The sequence below is a fragment of the Rhinopithecus roxellana genome, chromosome 3 (assembly GCF_007565055.1).
Source record: "Rhinopithecus roxellana isolate Shanxi Qingling chromosome 3, ASM756505v1, whole genome shotgun sequence".
In the NCBI taxonomy this organism is placed as follows: domain Eukaryota; kingdom Metazoa; phylum Chordata; class Mammalia; order Primates; family Cercopithecidae; genus Rhinopithecus; species Rhinopithecus roxellana.
In genome coordinates this window covers 45,041,686-45,062,253 of record NC_044551.1, presented here as the reverse complement: position 1 = coordinate 45,062,253, position 20,568 = coordinate 45,041,686, and the positions used below count along the sequence as shown (strand labels likewise).

At 35.5% G+C, this 20,568-nt stretch overlaps 1 protein-coding gene across 2 annotated transcripts in view; it reads left to right on the top strand.

The window, feature by feature from the left end:
- The window catches only part of CDH9 (cadherin 9), a 171,504-nt gene that overhangs the window by 112,614 nt on the left and 38,322 nt on the right, over positions 1-20,568 (top strand). For both annotated transcript variants that reach the window (XM_010353177.2, XM_030927589.1), the window contains one exon: positions 14,762-15,056. In XM_010353177.2, coding sequence (XP_010351479.1) covers positions 14,762-15,056 — 295 coding nt within the window. The remainder of the gene's footprint in view (positions 1-14,761; positions 15,057-20,568) is intronic.

The following is a 20,568-nucleotide window of genomic DNA, read 5'->3' as shown; positions in this document are numbered from 1 at the left end:
TGTGGTATTATTTCTGAGGACTCTGTTCTGTTCCATTGGTCTATATCTCTGTTTTGGTACCAGTACCATGCTGTTTTGGTTACTGTAGCCTTGTAGTATAGTTTGAAGTCAGGTAGCGTGACGCCTCCAGCTTTGTCCTTTTGGCTTAGGATTGTCTTGGCAATGCGGGCTCTTTTTTGGTTCCATATGAACTTTAAAGCAGTTTTTTCCAATTCTGTGAAGAAACTCATTGGTAGCTTGATGGGGATGGCATTGAATCTATACATTACCTTGGACAGTATGGCCATTTTCAGTATATTAATTCTTCCTATCCATGAGCATGAAATGTTCTTCCATTTCTTTGTGTCCTCTTCTATTTCGTTGAGCAGTGATTTGTAGTTCTCCTTGAGGAAGTCCTTCACATCCCTTGTAAGTTGGATTCCTAGGTATTTTATTCTCTTTGTTGCAATTTTGAATGGGAATTCATTTATGATTTGGCTCTGTTTTTCTGTTATTGGTGTATAGGAATGCTTGTGATTTTTGCACATTGATTTTGTATCCTGAGACTTTGCTGAAGTTGCTTTCAGGTTAAGGAGATTTGGGGCTGAGATGATGGGGTTTTCTAAATACACAATCATGTCATCTACAAACAGGGACAATTTGACTTCCTCTTTTCCTAATTGAATACCCTTTATTTCTTTCTCTTGCCTGATTGCCCTGGCCAGAACTTTCAACGCTATGTTGAATAGGAATGGTGAGAGAGGGCATCCCTGTCTTGTGTCAGTTTTCAAAGGCAATGCTTCTAGTTTTGGCCCATTCAGTATGATATCGGCCTGAGTTTGTCATAAATAGCTCTTATTATTTTCAGCCACTTTCCATCAATGCCTAGTTTATTGAGAATTTTTAGCATGAAGGACTGTTGAGTTTTGTCTAAGGTGTTTGCTGCATCTATTGAGATAATCATGCGACAAACCTGACAAAACCAATAAATGGGGAAAGGATTCCCTATTTAATAAATGCTGCTGGGAAAACTGGCTTGCCATATGTAGAAAGCTGAAACTGGATCCCTTCCTTACACCTTACACAAAAATTAATTCAAGATGGATTAAAGACTTAAATGTTAGACTAAAATCATAAAAACCCTAGAAGAAAACCTAGTTAATATAATTCAGGACATAGGCATGGGAGAGGATTTCATAACTAATACACCAAAAGCAATGACAACAAAAGTCAAAATAGAGAAATGGGATGTAGTTCAACTAAAGAGCTTCCGCACAACAAAAGAAACTACCATGAGAATGAAAATGCAACCCATAGAATGGGAGAAAATATTTGCAATTTACACATCTGACAAAGGACTAATATCCATAATCTACAAAGAATTTAAACAAATTTACAAGAAAAAAACAAACCACCACGTCAAAAAGTGGCCAAAGGATATGAACAGACACTTCCTAAAAGAAGACAGTCATGCAGCCAACAGACACATGAAAAAATGCTCATCATCACTGGTCATCAGAGAAATGCAAATCAAAACCACAATGAGATACCATCTCACACCAGTTAGAATGGCGATCATTAAAAAGTCAAGACACAACAAATGCTGGAGAGGATGTGGAGAAATAGGAACACTTTTGCACTGTTGGTGGGACTGTAAACTAGTTCAACCATTGTGGAAGACAGTGTGGAGATATCTCAAGGATCTAGAACTAGAAATACCATTTGATCTAGCCATCCCATTATTGGGTATATACCCAAAGGATTATAAATCATGCTACTACAAAGACATATGTACACACGATGTTTATTGCGGCACTGTTCACAATAGCAAAGACTTGGAATCAACCCACATATCCATCAATGATAGACTGGATTAAGAAAATGTGGCACATATACACAATGAGATACTATGCAGCCATAAAAAGGATGAGGTCATGTCCTTTGCGGGGACATGGATGAAGCCGAAAACCATCATTCTCGGCAAACTATCACAAGGACAGAAAACCAAACACTGCATGTTCCCACTTATAGGTGGGAACTGAACAATGAGAACACTTGGACACAGGGTAGGGAACATCACACACCGGGGACTAACCTGGGGTGGGAGCCTGGGAAAGGAATAGATAGCATTAGGAGAAACACTTAATATAAATGACGAGTTAACGAGTGCAGCAAAACAACAAGGCACGTGTACACCTATGTAACAAATCTGCACCTTGTGCACATGTACCCTAGAACTTAAAGTATAACAAAATATAAATGTGTATGTGTGTGTGTATATACATACACATATATACGTGTGTGTGTGTGTGTGTATATATATATATATTTCCTCCTCTATTTTTTGGAATAGTTTGACTATAGTTCGTTTGAATTATTTTTAGATTGGTAAAATTCAGGAGTGAAGTCATTGATCTTGGTCTTTTCTTTTTTGGAACACCTTTTTATTACAACTGTAGTATCATTCATTATTATTCATTCGTTCAGGTTTTAGATTTCTTCATGGTCCCATCTTGGTGGGTTGAATGTGTCTGGGAATTTATTCATTTCTTCTAGATTTTCCAATTTATTGGAATATATTTGCTCTTAGAGCCTGTAATGATTCTTTGAATTTCTCTGGTCTCAGTTGTAATATGTCGTTTATCTTTGATTTTAATTATTTACTTCTCTTCCTCTTTTATTTAGCCTGGATAAATGATTGTTGATTTTGTTAATCTTTTCAACAAACCATGTTTCTGTTTCATTGATCTTCTGTATTGTTTTTCTTATTTCAATTTCATTTATTTCTGTTCTGATCTTTATTATTTCTTTTCTTTTACTAATTTTGGGCTTAGTTTTCTCTTGCTTTTTCAGTGTCTTAAGATGTATTATTAGGTCGCTTCGTTGAGGTGTTTCTACTTTTTTGATATAAGTGCTTATTGCTACAAGCTTTCCTTTTCCTATTGCTTTTTCTGTATTCTGTAGGTTTTAGTAAGTTTCATTAGTTTTAAGAACTTTTCTAGTTTTCTTCTTAGTTTATTCATTGACCCACTTATCATTCTGGAGCATATTGATTAATTTTGAAGTGTTTGTAGAGTTTCTAAGATTCCTCATGTGCTTGTTTGCTAGTTTTATTCCATTATGGTCAGAGAACATACTTGATATTATTTCAATTGTTTAGATTTTCAGAACATGTTTTGTGGCCTAACATATGATCTACCCTTGAAAATGAGAAATAAGAATGTGTGTTCTGCAGTCATTAGATAAAATCTTCTGTAAATATTGATTGTGTCCATTTGGTTTACAGTACAGATTAAAGTTCCAATGTTTATTTGTTGATTTTTTTTGTCTAGATGATCTTTCCATTGCTGAAAGTGGTGTGTTGAAGTCTCTAGCTATTACTGTATTAAGATCTGTTTTTCTCTTTAGCTACAAAAACAGAAAAGAGAAAAAAATGCTTCGTATATATAAGTGCTCTATGATTGTATATATATGTTGCCCAATTTACAAGTGTTATATCTTCTTGCTGAATTGATCCCTTTATCATAATAAAGTAATAATTTTCTTTGTCTCTTCTTATATTTCTGTCTTGACATCTATTTTGTCTAAATATAGCTACTCCTGCTTTTTTGTTGTTGTTTTCACTGGCGTAGAATACGTTTTTCCATCCCTTATTTTCCATCTCTTTATTTTATAGATGTAGAGTTTCTTGTACACAATAGGTTGTTTTGTCTTTCTTTTTTTTTATCCATTTAACCAGATTGTTGGGTCTTATTTTGCTTTTTGTTTTTGTTTTTGTTTTTAATTCATGAACTACACTATGTCTTAGATAGGAGGGTTCAAACCATTTACATCTATTGTTATTATTGAGAAGTAGGGATTTACTCCTCCATTTTTTTTTTTTCTGGTTGTTTGTCTTCCTTTATTCCTTTCTTTCTTATTTTTTTAACCTCATTATCCACTCGAAACTAATAGCATAAAAATACAAACAAGCAAGCAAAGAGAAAACTAATAAAAACTCTACATTTTAACTTCGTCTACTTGCTTTTTAACTTCGTTTTTCTGTTTATATCTTACTATATTATGTCTTAAAAAGTTGTTGTAGTTATTTTTAATTGGTTCTTTTTTATCTTTCTAGTCAAGATATGAGTAGTTTATACACAATAATTACAGTGTTATAATATGTTATAATATTCTGGTCTTTCTGGGTACTTACTATTGCTAGTGTGTTTTGTACCTTCAGATGATTTCTTATTGCTAATTAACATGTTTCCTTTACATTAAGGAACTCCCTTTAGCATTTCTTGTAGGTTAGGTCTGGTGTTGATGAAGTCCCTTGACTTTTGTTTGTCTATGTAAGTCTTTATTTCACCTTCAGTTCTGAAGGCTATTTCTACTGGATATACTATTTTAGAAGAAAATAGCACTTTAAATATGTCATGCCGCTCTCGTCCTCAGATTTCTCAGATTTCCACTGAGAAATCTGTTGCCAGGTGCATTTAACCTCCTTTGTATGTTGTTTGTTTATTTTCTCTTGCCAATTTCAGGATGCTTTCTTTATGTGTCCTTGACCTTTGGAAGTTCGATTAGTAAATGCTTTGTTAGTCTTATTTGGGTTAAATCTGCTTTGTGTTCTATAAACTTCTTGTGCTTGAATATTTATATTTTTCTCTAAGTTTTAGAAGTTCTCTGTTATTATCTCTTTGAATAAACTTTCTACTCTCATATCTCTCTCTCCTCTTTAAGGCCAATAACTCTTAATTTTCCCTTCTGAGGCAGTTTTCTAGATCTTGTAGACATCCTTCATTCATTTTATTCTCTCTCTTTTTTGAGGGGGTGGTGGTCTATTCTGTGTTTTTTTCAAATAGCCTGTCTTCAGCCTAATTGTTTCTTCTGTTTAATCAATCTTGCTCTTAATATACTCTAATGCATTCTTCAGTGTGCGTTTTTTCAGCTCCAGAATTTCTGCTTGATTCCTTTTATTTGTTTTAATCTCGTTGTTAAATTTATCTGCTAGAAATCTGAATTCCTTCTTTGTGTTTTCTTGAGTTTTCTCAATATGTTACCAGGGAGTGTGGAGTCCTCAGTTCTTAGACTTACTTGGGAGAAGGAATTCAGCAAAGAGACCACTTAGGCAAAAATAGAGAATTTACTGAAGAAAAGTAGAGAGCAGAGAGTTTATCTAGAGAGACAGTACACTCAAAGATGAAGCAGAAAGTCAATGAGCGAGCAGCAGCCCTGAGAGTTCTGCACTGGGTTTTATTGATGCCAGATATTTTCTTGAAGTTTCTGCCTCTGTCTTAAGTCTCCATGCTTTTATTTGTCTACTTTTCCCACTTCTGCTTTAGTCTCTAACTAGTTCCCATCCCAGGGTGGTGGGATTCTCAGTGACTATTACTTGATGTGCATGTGTGGGCCCGGTGTTGGATACCAATTCTACCCAATGGCTGCATTGCTCCTTCCTGTCAATCCAGAAAGGTTGAATAGTGGTCAAATCTATATGTATTGTGCCTTTGTAACTCTTAAGAATTTCTACTTTGCCCTCTTCTCTTTCTTATAAGCTGTATTCTGATGGGTTAGCTACAGAATAATTACTGGGCATCTTAACGGTGCTCTTTTCAGCATAAGTACTTCCCATCTTCTCTTCTCATATCCGGCATGCATGTTTTAGGTGGTCTCTGGGATGTGTGATTTTCCAGACCTCCCTTTTCTCAGGGACTCTCTCTCATGCTCACATCTAGCTATCTGCCTACTCTAACAAAAACAACTATTATGAATCCTCTGTTTGAAAGGTCACATAGCTCTGTCTTTCCAGAATTAGTACCTGGTGCCCTATTTAGTTCATTTGATGAAGCCATGTTTTCCTGATTAGTCTTAATACTTGAAGATGTTCATCAGTGTCTGGGCATTAAAGAGTTTGGTATTTATTGTAGTCTTTTCAGTCTGTGCTTGTTTGACTCATCCTTCTTGGGAAGGCTTCCTAAGTATTTGAAGGAACATGTGTGTTGTAATCTTTGGTGTCTTTGGTCACTGAAGCCATATCTGCATAAGAGAATCCCAAGCTCAGTAATTAATGTTGTGGCTCTTGCAGACTCATGGAGGTACTGCTTTGGTGGTCTTGAGTGAGATCTGTGAGAATTACCTGCATTACCAGGCAAAGGCTCTTGCTTTCTTTCTTTTCCCAGTTTTCTTTAAGCAAACGGAGTCTGTCTCTCTGTTCTGAGCTGCCTGCAGTTGGGGTAGGGGTGACACGAGCACCCCTGTGGCCCCCACCACAGGGGCTGCACTGGTTGTCTCCCAAGGCCCACAGTAACCACTGCTTGGCTATCATCTGTGTTCACTCAAGTTTGGAGGGCTCTAAAATCAACACACGGTGAATCTAGCACAGGCTTATATTCTTCTTTTCAGTTCAGTGAGTTTCCCCTGGTCCTGGGTGGGCCCAGAGATGTCACCCGGGATTCAAGACCTGAAGTCAGGAACCTTAGAAATCTATGTGGGTTCTCTACTATACTGAAGCTAAGCTGTCATCCAAACCACGTGAGAAAATCCCTCTCAGTCGCTCCTCCCACTATCCTCAAGCAGAGGAGTCTTTCCCTGTAGTCATACCACCTCAGGCCCATGACAAGTACTACCTAGCTACTGCCAATATTCACTCAAGGTCCAAGGGCTCTTTTGTCAGCTGCCAGGCCTGGGTCTCTCCCTTCAGGGAAGTGGGCTTCCCTCTGTTCCCAGGCAGGTTCAGAAATGCTGTTCAAGAGCCAAGGCCCATAATTGGTACCCCAGGATTACTTTTGGTGCTCTACCCCACTGTGGTCAATCTGGTCCACCAGCTGCAAGATAAAGTCCCTCTGCTTTCTTCAAGCAGGATTCTCTCCCCATGACCACCACAGCTGGGAATGTGCTTGGTCACACCTGAAGGCAGTATAGCTCTGAGTCTTATCCAAGGCCCATAGCAAGTACTGCTTGCCTACCACTGCTGATAATTCAGGGGCCAGGGGCTCCTTTAATCAGCAGGTGATGAGTCCTGCAGGAATTGGGTTCTTCCCTTAAGGATAGTGGGTTCCCTTCTGGCCCAGGGTGTGTCTGGAGATGTCATGCAGTAGCTAGGGCCTGAAATTGGGGGCCTCAGGTCTTTGCCTTATCCTACCGTGGCCAAACTGGAGTCCAAGTTGCAAGACAAAATCCTCTTTAACCTCCCATCTCCTATTTTCAAGCAGAGGAAAAGGTCTCTGTCAAGAGGTGCTGGTTGTGCTGTTGGTGGTTTGGAGAGAGGTGGCAGAAGTACACATTTGGCTACCCCAGTTGGTGTCTCTCTAGGTCACACCCTCCCACCCCCAAGTCCACTGGCTCTGAGCCCAGCAAAGCACCAGGACTCGTCCAAGAATTACGGTTCTTGTGGCCTACAAGGGCTTTCAAGTTTATTTTAGACCCCAGAACACTTTAGCCCATGGTGGCAGGACTTGCTGGCATTTGACTTCTGACCACTGGGATGGGCAATTCCCCTCTGGCCAGGGTTAGTCTAAATGCTTTCTCCATGGGTGCCAGCTGAGTTGTATCTCATGTTGTTTTCCACTGTGACAGGGCAGCATTGAGTTCCAATGCAAAGTTTCATAATCACTACATTCACCTTCTCCAACACATAGATTCTCTCTTCTCACCATGTGGCTCCTGCAAGAGGATGAGAGAAGAGTGGTCTAGTCAATTCAAGACTGTCCTTTCTACCTTTTTCAGTGCCTCTTTTATTAATATGATGGTAAAATCAGGTACTATGATTACTCACCTGATTTTTCATTCTTATGAAGATACTTTTTTTGTGGATAGTTGTTCAATCTGATGTTCCTGTGGGAGGAATGATCACTGTAGGCTTGTACTTGGCCACTTTACTCCAACTCCTCTGCCACAAATCAAATTTTTTTATATGCTAAACTCAGATGTTTTATTAGCCTGGATTCTCCAGAGACACATAAAACATATGTAATTGTATTAAAAGGAATTGGTTCTCAAGATTATGGAGGCCAGAAATTTCCAAGAGCTGCAGTTGGCAAGTTGAAGGTACAGGAGAACTATGGTATAGTTTCAGTGTGAGTCCAAAATACTGAAATGCTAGAGAGTATGTTGTATTGAGTTCCAGATTGAGTCTGAGTCCAAAGGCAGGAGAGGATTGATACATTGGCTTGCAGATAGGCAAAGAGAGTAAATTCTCTCTTACTCAGCTTTTTATTTTGTACTCAGGACTTTAAGGGATAGTTTAAAGACTAGTCATCCATACTGAGGTGTGCAATCTACTTTACTAAGTCTATCCATTCAAATTTTTCTTTCTTCTGTTCCTCACAGACCCATCCAGAATAATGTCTAACCAGATATCTGGACACTCTGTGGCCCTATCTGGACACACAAAGTTAACTGTCACAAATATACCCCTTGTCAACTTGGTATGCATATGCATCTTCTTCAACCATACATAGTCCCCCCTCCCCCGGCAAAAAAATAAAAGAAGGAAGTAAGGAAGGAAGGAAGGAAGGAAGGAAGGAAGGAAGGAAGGAGGAAAGACAGCAAGAAGGTCATAAATCCACCTAATATGACACAAATATTTTGCATAAAACCAAAAACACACTGACCCTTTTCTGAGAAGAGAAAGTAAAGACCTTGAGTAATGCATACTTTCCTCCTTGGTATCTCATAGGTTGCATGCTATAATGATAAATTAATAATGAAATATTTTAAGGTAAAGTTAATATGTCTTATGTTACATGATAAGGGGATAAGAGAATGAAGAGAACAAAGATTTGAAATATACACACATATTCATGACAAAATAAGGAGGAAATATTCATCACAATTACGTCTTTATTTTTCTAACTGGTCATATGGTTGTAGTTGGTACTTTTTACATGATCCACTTTATATTTTGTTTACATTCAGCAAACACCTCAGCAGGACATGGTTTTTCATATGGTGGAGTTACTGAACCCTTCATTCCTGAAGGATTTGTATCATTAGTGGTCCTGAAGGGATTGGGTTGTAATTTTCATTGACTTTAAATACAGAGTATGGGAACACTAAGATATGATCTGAAGGAACCCCTGTATGCCAGACACACTCTTCCTTATATCCATTGTGGATTAGCTGCTGCATTTCTCCTCAGTCATCAAGTTTAATCTCTGCAGCCAGCACAGTAACTCTCTTCTTTCTCTGTTGATTTAGATGCATGAGGAGCCCGAAGTGTCTAGGCAGCATTATTTACTTCCAGTTCAAAAAAATTATTGATGTATCTTTCAGTATCAGCTTTCCTATCTTTGGAGGTAAGACCTCTAACCCGGCAGAGCACAAGAATGTGCAAAGAGTAAGCAAAATTTTCTAGTGGGTCATTACAGATAATAACACATGATGTCACTCTTATTTCTAGGTCTTGATTTCTAAACCTGTGAATCCCAGCTACAGGAAAAACAGCACCATATATTAGGCATTAATTCAAAGCATATACAACCTTCTAGGGAACCTTGGCCCAACTCCACAAGGTATTGCCAACCAGTTGGCAAAGAAACTAAATTTTAATAGGCCTTTCCATCATTCTATTAAATCGGCTGCCACAGAGTGATGAAGATTATGGTGGGGTCAGAAACTCCATGAGCATGGGCCCATTTATGCTTTTTTTTTTTTTTTTGCTGTGAAATGAGTTCCTTTGTCAGAAGCAATGCCATTTGGAATATCAGGAGGCATTCTGCAAATTCTGCAAGTGCAAATATGGTAGTTTTGGCAGAGGTATTGCCTGCAGGGAAGGCAAATCTGTATCCAGTGTAAATGCCTATTTAGTATTTACTAAGGACAAAACATTATCTCTTCCAAAATGGAAGTCAACCAATGTAATTATCCTGCCACGATGTAGCTGACTGATCATTTGGGGGATGGTGTCATATTGAAGGCTCAGTGTTGGTTTCTATGGCTGAGAGCTTCAGCATTCAACAGTGGCTGTAGTGAGATTGGTCTTGGTGAATGGAAGTTCATATTGCTAATCCCAAGCATAACCTCCATCCCAGCCATCATAGCCAGTTTATTCATAAGCTCACCAGCTGATGACAGAGGTGACTGGGCAAAGAGGCTGGCTGGTATTCATAGAACAGGCTATCCTGTCCAATTCATTATTAAACTGCTGGTATGTTGAGGTTATCATTTGGTGAAAATGAACATGGGTGTTCACATTTTTGCCCATTCAGATTGATCTGTCCACATACTACTTCCCCAAATTTTCTCATCACCAATTTTTCAACCATGCTCTTCCCAAGGTCCTAGTCATAGAACCATACCATTAGTCACAGCTTGTGAATTGGTACACAATTGCACAGGTGGCCATTACTCCTTCCAAGCAAAGTGAAAAACGAGGAGCATTGCTCAAATTCTGCCACTAGCAGGGTTTCCCTTCATCATTTCTATTCACAAATGTTATAGAAAGGGGCTATATGCTATAGCTGTCCACGTTCAGTTGGTACCTGCATATTTTGCATCACCATCTACAAAACAGGCCTGAACCTTCTTTTATTTAGTAAAACTGATAGCAGGGAATTATCTATGAGGCCACAGAGGAAGTCTGAGAGAGAGAAGGAGTGGTGACCGTAGAAATTTGTGCTACTTCTTCAAGTAACTTATTTGTGCCTTCAAGGCCTACTGAGGCCATGTCACCTATATACAACATCCATTTGATGATGGAACTCTGTAGTGCATGTCCAATTTTATGACTTGGTGAGTTGGGTAATAGTACACTCACTCAGATCACATGGCAAATTGGTAGACAATAGTTAAATGTTCAGTTTGTAAGACTCAGTAGCAGACCAAGATCTCTCAAAGAGAACGCAGTTACCTGCTGACAATAGCAAGGTTTTTTTTTTTTTTTTTTTTTTTTTTTTTTTTTTTTTTTTTTTTTTTTTTTTTTTTGAGAACTCTGAGAGGGTCCTATCTTCAAAGGATTGGATGAGACACACACATATTGAGAAGGTCAATCTGTTGTATTTAGACTACTGATTCAAATATTAATTTCATCCAAAAACATCCTCACAAATACACCCAGAATATTGTTTAACTGAATATCTCTGCATCCCATGGCCCAATCAAGCTGACACATAAAATTAACCGTCACAGATTTATTTAAATTTTTTAGTTTGTCCTGTATGTACATGTTTAATTTTTCAAATTTCTAAAAACAAACAAACAAAAAAACCTGCATTAAGGCAAAACTAAAATAATACTGTTGAAAAATAATAGCATGTTTAAAAAGTAATGTAATTGGGCTTCTAATACATAACATTCTCTACTTATCCACCTTTTTCATCTTTTGCTATTTGTTTCCTTTCATCAAATTATATATTTTTTTCTTTCTATCCTCTTAAAATAAGATGACTAGTAATGTAAAGATAAAGGTACAAAAATATTAATTATAAATGGTTTGAAAAAGGCATTTCAAAAAGATAGTTGTTAACAGTAACGTTAACACATAGAGATTTATAAGATGTAACTCATGTTAAAAAGGCAAGTTTTATTTATGATCTGACTTTTCTAATTTTATTTATGTGAAAAGTTACTGTTAAAAAAGAGGAAGTATTTATGGTCTTCAAGAAATATATGTTGAATGATTTAATAGAAGAATATCAGTCTTTCCCTTATGTATTTTACAGCTTAGTGGGCATGGTAAACAATTACATCAAATGTGGTGAGTATCATGATAGGGAATGAAGTATGTTATCTAAGTCAAGAGCAGGCTCATCCATCCTAATCTAGTGAGTCAGGAAAGGCCTCCCTAAGGAGGAAATTGAAAATGAGATATGACAAACATTTAGTTAGAGGAAAATACAAAAAGAAGGGAAAGGTGTAAAAAGGTGAGGGAAACAGATGCAAACATCAGGCTTGAAAGCTAGGACAGGCCTTCTGAGACATAAAGACAAAACAAAACAATTGCTATGTATAGAGTGTATGGCAAGAGGGAAAAGAGGCAGAGATGCCTCTGGGATTCAGGGCCAGATTATCCAGGATGTATAAATAAGGTCATAGAATTTAAGGAATTACAGTAACAGTAAAAGTAAATATTTAAAAAAAATTATACTATTTTCATAAAATAAACTTAGATTTAAAAACAAGCAAGCCATATGGCCAATATAACACTGAAATACGCATGATGCTAACCCTGGTTTTTATGACTTCAGGTTTACAGTTCATAAATGCTGTGACTTGAAGATTTTTAACCTAGATTCTAATATGACTACATTTGTGATGTGGAAAAAATCACCTGTTTAGTTTGAAAAATTGCTTGGAGTAGAGCAAGAGTGGAGGCAGCATGATTAGAAGATTGCTCTGGTGGTCCACAGAAGATAAGATGAAGGAAAAGATATGATGTAGCCATAGAGATGAAGACAGATGTCTTGAGAAGATATTTCAGAGATAGGAAGGCTACATGTGATAATTATTTTGATGCTGAGCTTGCAAAGAAAGTGTAAAACATGAAACATCTCTAATTTTGGCTATGTTTAAAAAACAGAATTTAAATAGTCAAATAATTCAAAGATAAAATGGAGTGCTCAAGAAATAGGTGAGGGCAGGATGTAAATGGGAATTGTAAAGTATATGATGTAAGTCAACACAGCAGGGATAAGCTAGTTAAAACTCCAGTTTAATTTAAAATTTACTCTTGGTAATTTTGAATATACAGTTTATTATCATTTATTATAATCACCATGCAGGGCAAAAGACCACTGAAGCTTATTACTCCTGAATAAATACAATTTTGCATTCTTTGATCAATATCTTCCACCTCCATCCACATCCTTATAAATGTTCTTACCACAAAAACAAAAAATAAGTATGTGAGGTGATGGATTTGTTAATTGGTTTGATTTACTTTATAATATAAGCATACATCAAAATATCATAATGTACCCATGATTTTATGATATAAACGATTACTATTTTCAATTAATTTTTAAAAATTTATAATTTCAGAATCGTGTTAGTATTGTAAAATCTTTAAGGTTGTTTTTCAATTCATAATTTCTAGGAGTACGTGGTCTGTTTGTTTTAAATATTCAATCATCAGTCTACTACATTAAGAAGTTATTTTTGCCGGGCGCGGTGGCTCAAGCCTGTAATCCCAGCACTTTGGGAGGCCGAGATGGGCGGATCACGAGGTCAGGAGATCGAGACCATCCTGGCTAATACGGTGAAACCCCGTCTCTACTAAAAAATACAAAAAAAAAAACTAGCCGGGCGACGAGGCGGGCGCCTGTAGTCCCAGCTACTCGGGAGGCTGAGACAGGAGAATGGCGTGAACCCGGGAGGCGGAGCTTGCAGTGAGCTGAGAGCCGGCCACTGCACTCCAGCCTGGGAGGCAGAGCAAGACTCCGTCTCAAAAAAAAAAAAAAAAAAAAAAAAAAAAAAAAAAGGAAGTTATTTTTACAGATGGGCATTTACCAATGAAAAGAACATAGTTTATGAAAAAAATACTATTTTTTCCTAATACATAGTACATATGGCCAGAGGACAAGCTGTGAGTTTTATATTACTTGAAATTTAAAAGGTACAAAAAATATAACATTTTCTAAACACGAAAACATGGTGGTTGAAAAAGTATTCTCCCAGAGTCACATAGAAAATAAGTAATTACAAATCTCTTTCTCTCTCTGATTAGTCTCTCTGAATACAGAGTCTGTGCTTCTACAGTGTTATATGGTAGTTCCCCCTTAATCATGGTTTCACTTTCTGAGATTTCAATCACCTGCAGTAAATAACAACAAACTATTTTGAGAGAGAAACATCATTCACATAACTTTTGTTGCAGTATATCGTTATAATTGTCCCATTTTATCATTAGTTATTATTGTTCATCTCTTATTGTGCCTAATTTATTAAACTTTACCATAAGACGGTATATACAGGAAAAAATATAATATATATGGGGTTCAGTACTATCCACAGTATCAGGGATCCACTTACAAAGATACTCTGTACTCAAGGGGAATAAAATCAGTTAAAAATTAAGGTAGCTATTCTAAACTTGTCATTAAACTAATTTCAGAGATTTCTCACATCATATCTTAGAACTTAGTCATTTTAAATGTAATCAACATTAATTAATATTTTACACTCAAGAGGTAGGTTAATGGATTTTTTTAATGCACTACAGTTTTAAATCTTGGTAATATTTTATTCATAAATAACTTTGTTTTAACAGATACATATTGGGCCGGGCGCGGTGGCTCAAGCCTGTAATCCCAGCACTTTGGGAGGCCGAGACGGGCGGATCACGAGGTCAGGAGATCGAGACCATCCTGGCGAACATGGTGAAACCTCGTCTCTACTAAAAAAATACAAAAAAAAACTAGCCGGGCGAGGTGGTGGGTGCCTGTAGTCCCAGCTACTCGGGAGGCTGAGGCGGGAGAATGGCGTAAACCCGGGAGGCGGAGCTTGCAGTGAGCTGAGATCCGGCCACTGCACTCCAGCCTGGGCGACAGAGCGAGACTCCGTCTCAAAAAAAAAAAAAAAAACAACAACAACAAAAAAAAAAAACAAAAAAAACAGATACATATTAATTTTCACATTATTTTAAATCTAGTCCCTTATGATGTCTAAATACGACTGTTAAAAATTTTGAGTATAATAAGAACTGAAATATTTAACTCCCTCTTACAGTGAAAGTCAAGATAACCATTAAGATAATCATCGCAGAGCTGTTATATGGACACAAATTGATAGTGCCAAAATTATGTTTTATGTAATGATAATGTATATATTTACAGAACTCTTCTTTTCTACCTCTCTAAAGCTTCACACTGACCAAGATAAAGGAGATGGAAATTTAAAGTACATACTAACAGGAGATGGGGCTGGCAGTCTATTTGTTATAGATGAAAATACAGGAGACATTCATGCTGCAAAGAAACTAGACAGAGAAGAAAAATCTCTGTACATTCTTCGTGCCAAGGCTATAGACAGAAAAACTGGGCGGCAGGTGGAACCGGAATCGGAATTTATCATTAAAATTCATGATATCAATGACAATGAGCCAAAATTTACAAAAGACTTATACACTGCCAGTGTTCCTGAAATGTCTGGAGTCGGTAGGTATACTCTAATCCACGTAAACTACTTTTTATTTGTTTGCTTGCTCAGGTAATCATTATTGACATGTGGTTATGATATATGGCCTCTTTCAAAATAAGAGTTATTACTGGAAACTACTATTTAGCTTAAACTAACTCTTATATTTTTATTTCTGTATATCTTAATTCTGCTATGTTGTAATTTATATAAAATATTATTATCGATAGCAGTTAATTCATTTTATTTCAATCAATACCCTCAATTATACTCAACTGGCATTCAAATGGCAGTCAAGTGGAATGTATATCTACCAGAAATCAAAAGAATAATTGTATCAGTAGTTTTGGACAATTTTGCTTGCATTATTTGAATAACAATTAGTGCTCGCATTTGGCAAATTTCTGTTGAAGTGTTTTCTCATTTGATCATTAAAGCCAACTTATGTGGTAGGCATGAGAAATAGAACTTTAAATCCCTATTCTGTTAATTAGAAACTCAAGATTCTGAAAGATTAAGCAACTGAACTAAGATCAAATAACTTGGTGGCATCATGACAAGATTACAAGTCTTTTTACATTATTTTTGTGCACATTTCACTGCTGAACATTGGCTTATGCAAACTGAAAATAATAGTTTCACTTCTTAAGGATGCCCACCATTTTAGATGCCACTTGTGTGAAGTTTTATCTGTGTATGACAACATTTAACTCTATTAATATAAAAGGTTTAGATTTGTTAGTGAGACAATGAGAACTGATTTACATCATAAAAACATTTCTAAAATAACTGACACAAACTTAATTTCTAAGATCTGCAACCAATTTCCCAAATTTGATACAATTTAATTGAACACTATTTCAAAACCAGTTTTCAGTGTATGATTTTGACATTCTTTTAACTAATATATGTTTCAGTCTAAAATAATTTATATACAAGAAGAAACAAACTTATTCACTTTTACTGAATGTTTAATACAAAATGTTAACTATGTCAGATATTTAGCAGGAAGAACCAAGAGTTTTTTAAAAACTTGTTTATTCTCACCTCCAATGAAATCTCATCTAACGAGAAAAATGCAGTTAAATAGAACTGAAATAGCCCTTTCAGGTATTCACTCTAATAAAACAAAAGAATTTATCAAATTACACAGGAGTCCTGTGAAATCATAAAGTTTTAATACAAAACATGAATGGATATGTTTCCTGTTATATTTTTCAGTACCTTAGTTGCATGGAAAGTACTAGATTGGTTTGCATAGGACAACCAGTGGGTTAATTTAGACACATATCATGTTTTTTTTTTTTTAATGGGTTTATATGTGAGATTAAGGTGCATGTAAAATTATACTCATCAACTTCCTATTGATTATTATTTTAAAGTATTTCTGTTTTTTTAGTACCTTTTGAAAAATATTATTGTTTCTCTTGTGTACATATCATTTTACCAGATATGCTGAAACTTTACAATACAAAACTTTCACTTATCCTTCCTCAGAAAGATTTCACATACCTAGAAAAGTAAAAGGTATAATTAAGATAATGGAAATATTTGAATATGAGAAACTTTAAGAATAATTGTTTTAAATGTGAATACTCAAAATATTTCAAAGAAGTATCCCACTTTTGTGAAAAAAAAAGCAAATATTTCCCTATCAGAGACTATTGATATTTAATCGCACATAACCTGTATTTTCTCCTACATTATTTTCTGATACTTAATGAACTATTATATTTTACTCTGTGTATTACTATTTGTCACCTGTGTGCATAATTCAAATGTATTTTGTCTCATATGAAATAGTAATACATCTAGGTTCTATTAACATTTGTTGAGTAACAATATCAGAACTGAAATAAACACACACACACACATAAATATATACACACATACATATAGGTATTTTTTAAAATCCTTCACTGTTTCCATCACTCATAATAAAATATACAATATATAAGTTTATGCATGAAAGATGCTTTGCAGTTTATATTGTACAAAATCTCTTTCTGTAAGACAATCTATATTTCATTTACGTAAGCTTAAAAGTGTAAGCAGTACAACTTCGGATTAGTGTAGGTTGCAAATACAAGGATTTGAGCCATTGTCAGTTGCATTTGCTACATGGCTAGAATTCCCATGAAATCACGAAATGAGACAAATAATATAGTAGCAGACAGATGTATGGGTAAGGCTGCAGCTTTTGGAACTAAAAAATAAAGATTTAAGAATACAGATAAATTTTAATCCTATTTGTAGAGGACAATTGTTATTCTTCATTACTAATACTTGCTTCCACTTTGGTTCACCTATAACTTTGTATGTACTTCCATTACTTAAATATAAATGTACAATATATTATATATAATATGCATTTGCAGAAAATACTATACTTGGTTTAATTGCCTATTTTAATAAATAAATAAACATGAGCCCAAAAGAATTAAACTGACTTGGTCAACTTACTACTAGCCTAATTTTAAAAAGAAGAAGAAAAGTTAATAGATGCAGAGTGTATTAGTCCATTTTCATGCTGCTGATAAAGTCATATCCGAGACTGGGAAGAAAAAGAGATTTAATGGAATTACAGTTCCACATGGCTTGGGAGGCCTCATGATTGTGGCAGAAGGCAAGGAGGAGCAAATCATGTCTTACATGGACAGCAGCAGGCAAAGAAAGAGAGCTTGGGCATGGAAACTCCTGTTTTTAAAACCATCAGATGTCTTGAGACTCATTCACTATCTGGAGAAAGATGCAGAAAAGACCCACCCCCATAATTCAATCTCCTCCAATCGGGTTCCTCCGTGACACATAGGAATTGTGGGAGTTACAATTCAAAATGAGATTTGGGTGAGAACATAGTCAAACCATATCACAGAGATAGCTGCACAATTTTAATGCCTTACTATTTTTCTCTGTTAAATAGTTATGTTTATTATTCAAAATCTAGTCTGGAAATCTTTTAATTTATTACATTGTGAGTAACTCCTCTAAATTAGTATCTTTCTTATTTATTACTTTAAATCAAATGGCCTTCTCATTCAAATTAAATCTAAATAAGAATATAAGGGGATAAAGCCCCTGCATTTTAATACAAACATATCTATATATAACTGTATATATATATAAAACTATATATAACCACATATATCACTATACATAACCATATAAATATGTCGAAATAAAAAGTAGATGTATTTTAGCTCCTAAACTTGTGTTGATCTTTTATTGTAACTCTCCTATCTTATTTAAAGGAGAATAAAAGACTAATTATAATTATTCCGGGTGTGATTTATTTTACTCCTATGTATCCAAATAAACCAATTTACATAGGAAAGCTAAGAAGTAATGTTTAGGAACTCTGCCATGCCTTGTGTATCCCATATATTAACAGTTAAATCTGATGCATAATCGAAGAATTAAGAATACATCTATAAATAAAATAATACACAATGATTTAATTCTCAAATTATTTTCAGGTAGGGCAAGATATTTTCATTTAAATCAAAGAGTTAAAGACTACAAGTATTAGCTTTGTTAAGAAATAGAGTCTTATGGAATAAGATAAGATTTATTTATTATTGACCTACCCTTCTTTACAATGTTATTTTCTGATGATCTCCATTTATCTGTCGCTTATTTCCATTCATTTTTATTTCTTAAATTATTTGTTTCTTCCTCTTCTCTCTCACCAACTCCTTCCCTTGTTGTTTCCCTCTGCTTCAATTTCTGTCTGTCACAATCATATGCCATATTTCACATTGGATTTTTAGTGCCAAATGCTCAACCCATTTTCAGTTACATTAAAATGACTCCAATAAACTCATGAAATCTGAAATACATTAGCATATTCTAATCAGAACACATAATTTGGAAGATATATAAAGATATATATTTAAAGATAATGGGATACATTTCGATTACAACGTTTTGTATTTTCCTTTTCTATTTCTACTTTCAGTATTTTTTTATTTCTTGTGATCATTATACTATTGATTAAATATTTTCTATCAACTTGCTTCATGTGCATGCTTTCGTCTTCACCTAGGCAAATTCTTGTTGTGTAAATTTGGTAATTTGGGATGCATCCTTTCTCAATGACTGGAAATTTCCCCTACCTTCACTCTCAAAAACCTATCCAGTCCTCCTCTTAACACTTTGATCCCCAACCAGGAATCGTTTTGTAATTTTTTTACAGACAACAAAAATAACTCAGGCAATGAATTCTTCATGTCCCAGAGGTTCACTACGTGTGAATTCAATAATGTATCCAATTATATTTGTAACACCAGAGAGATAGGCCATTTGGTAAAGTATTTATAAGTAAATTTCTTGACCAAATATATTTAGAACGGACTTAGACCCAGTCCAACACTACCACACACCGGGTTTGTGGTCATTAGCAACTTCTATGTGCCCAAGGCCCACATCCCAAATGTATCATGAAGATAAAATAATAAAAATCAATCAGTGCTGAGAACTATGCCTAGTCTACATTAAGCATTCTGTGAAAGTTAGTTCTTATGATTTTGCACTAGATTCTCTGCTGGGTTTTAAATATAAAATGTTGAACAAATTAGATATGGACTCTGCCCTTAAATAATTTGGATTTCACAGGAAAATAAACTTGTATCTAATAAAGCATGATTTCAATCCCTGGACATCTAATTAATGGACCCCTTATAATTCAATGACACTGTCTGAAAACATCACCCCTACTTCTCTTATTAGTGGCCCCCACACACAAACATTTATGTCAGGGGCACTGTTTACCCCTGGTCCTCAAGTTAATGGCTGTCATTGCCCTATGGCAGACCAAACAGTTGACTCTGTCCAAACCAGATTCATAGAGAGGTGTGAAGAATAAACTCCTTTTTCACTTTCTGTAACTTTCATTACCTTATTCTCACATTGAGCCAAGTCAAAATATTCCAGTCTGTTTTCTACAGTGCTCAAATGGTAGGCCTTAGGCTACAGGGTAGGATAAAGCCCATCTTATTCACCTTTTTTCTTTGTTTCCTCTAGTTCATAAAGTGATTCTGTTTCTTTATCTTTTAGTTGGCTTTACCATTATATCAACCACTCCAGACATATGGAAAGATAGATGATAGATATAAATAAAGATAGACAGCTAGAGATAAAGAGAATGTGTGTGTAAGAGATAAAGCTTTTAAGTGTTATACAACGTAATAGGCTATGATGTATATTTTCTGACATTACCATGCCACAGAGTTGCTGTTTATTAAAGCAGTAAAGGCAGTATTTCCCCTCCTCAATACTGTGTCTAGAAAACCATTTAAATTAGTAACATTTATACTGCCTACGTAATCTTCTTATATAAATATTTTATTGGAAGTTTACATAGAGAGATAATAGATAGATAGATAGATAGATAGATAGATAGATAGATAGATAGATGGATGATAGATACAAGGGCTATGTTTTGGGGTCACGGGGTCATTTACATTTGCAATTTCAAATATTTCAAACACTAGATTCAAAACATTTTCATATTTGCATCTAAGGCACAAATAT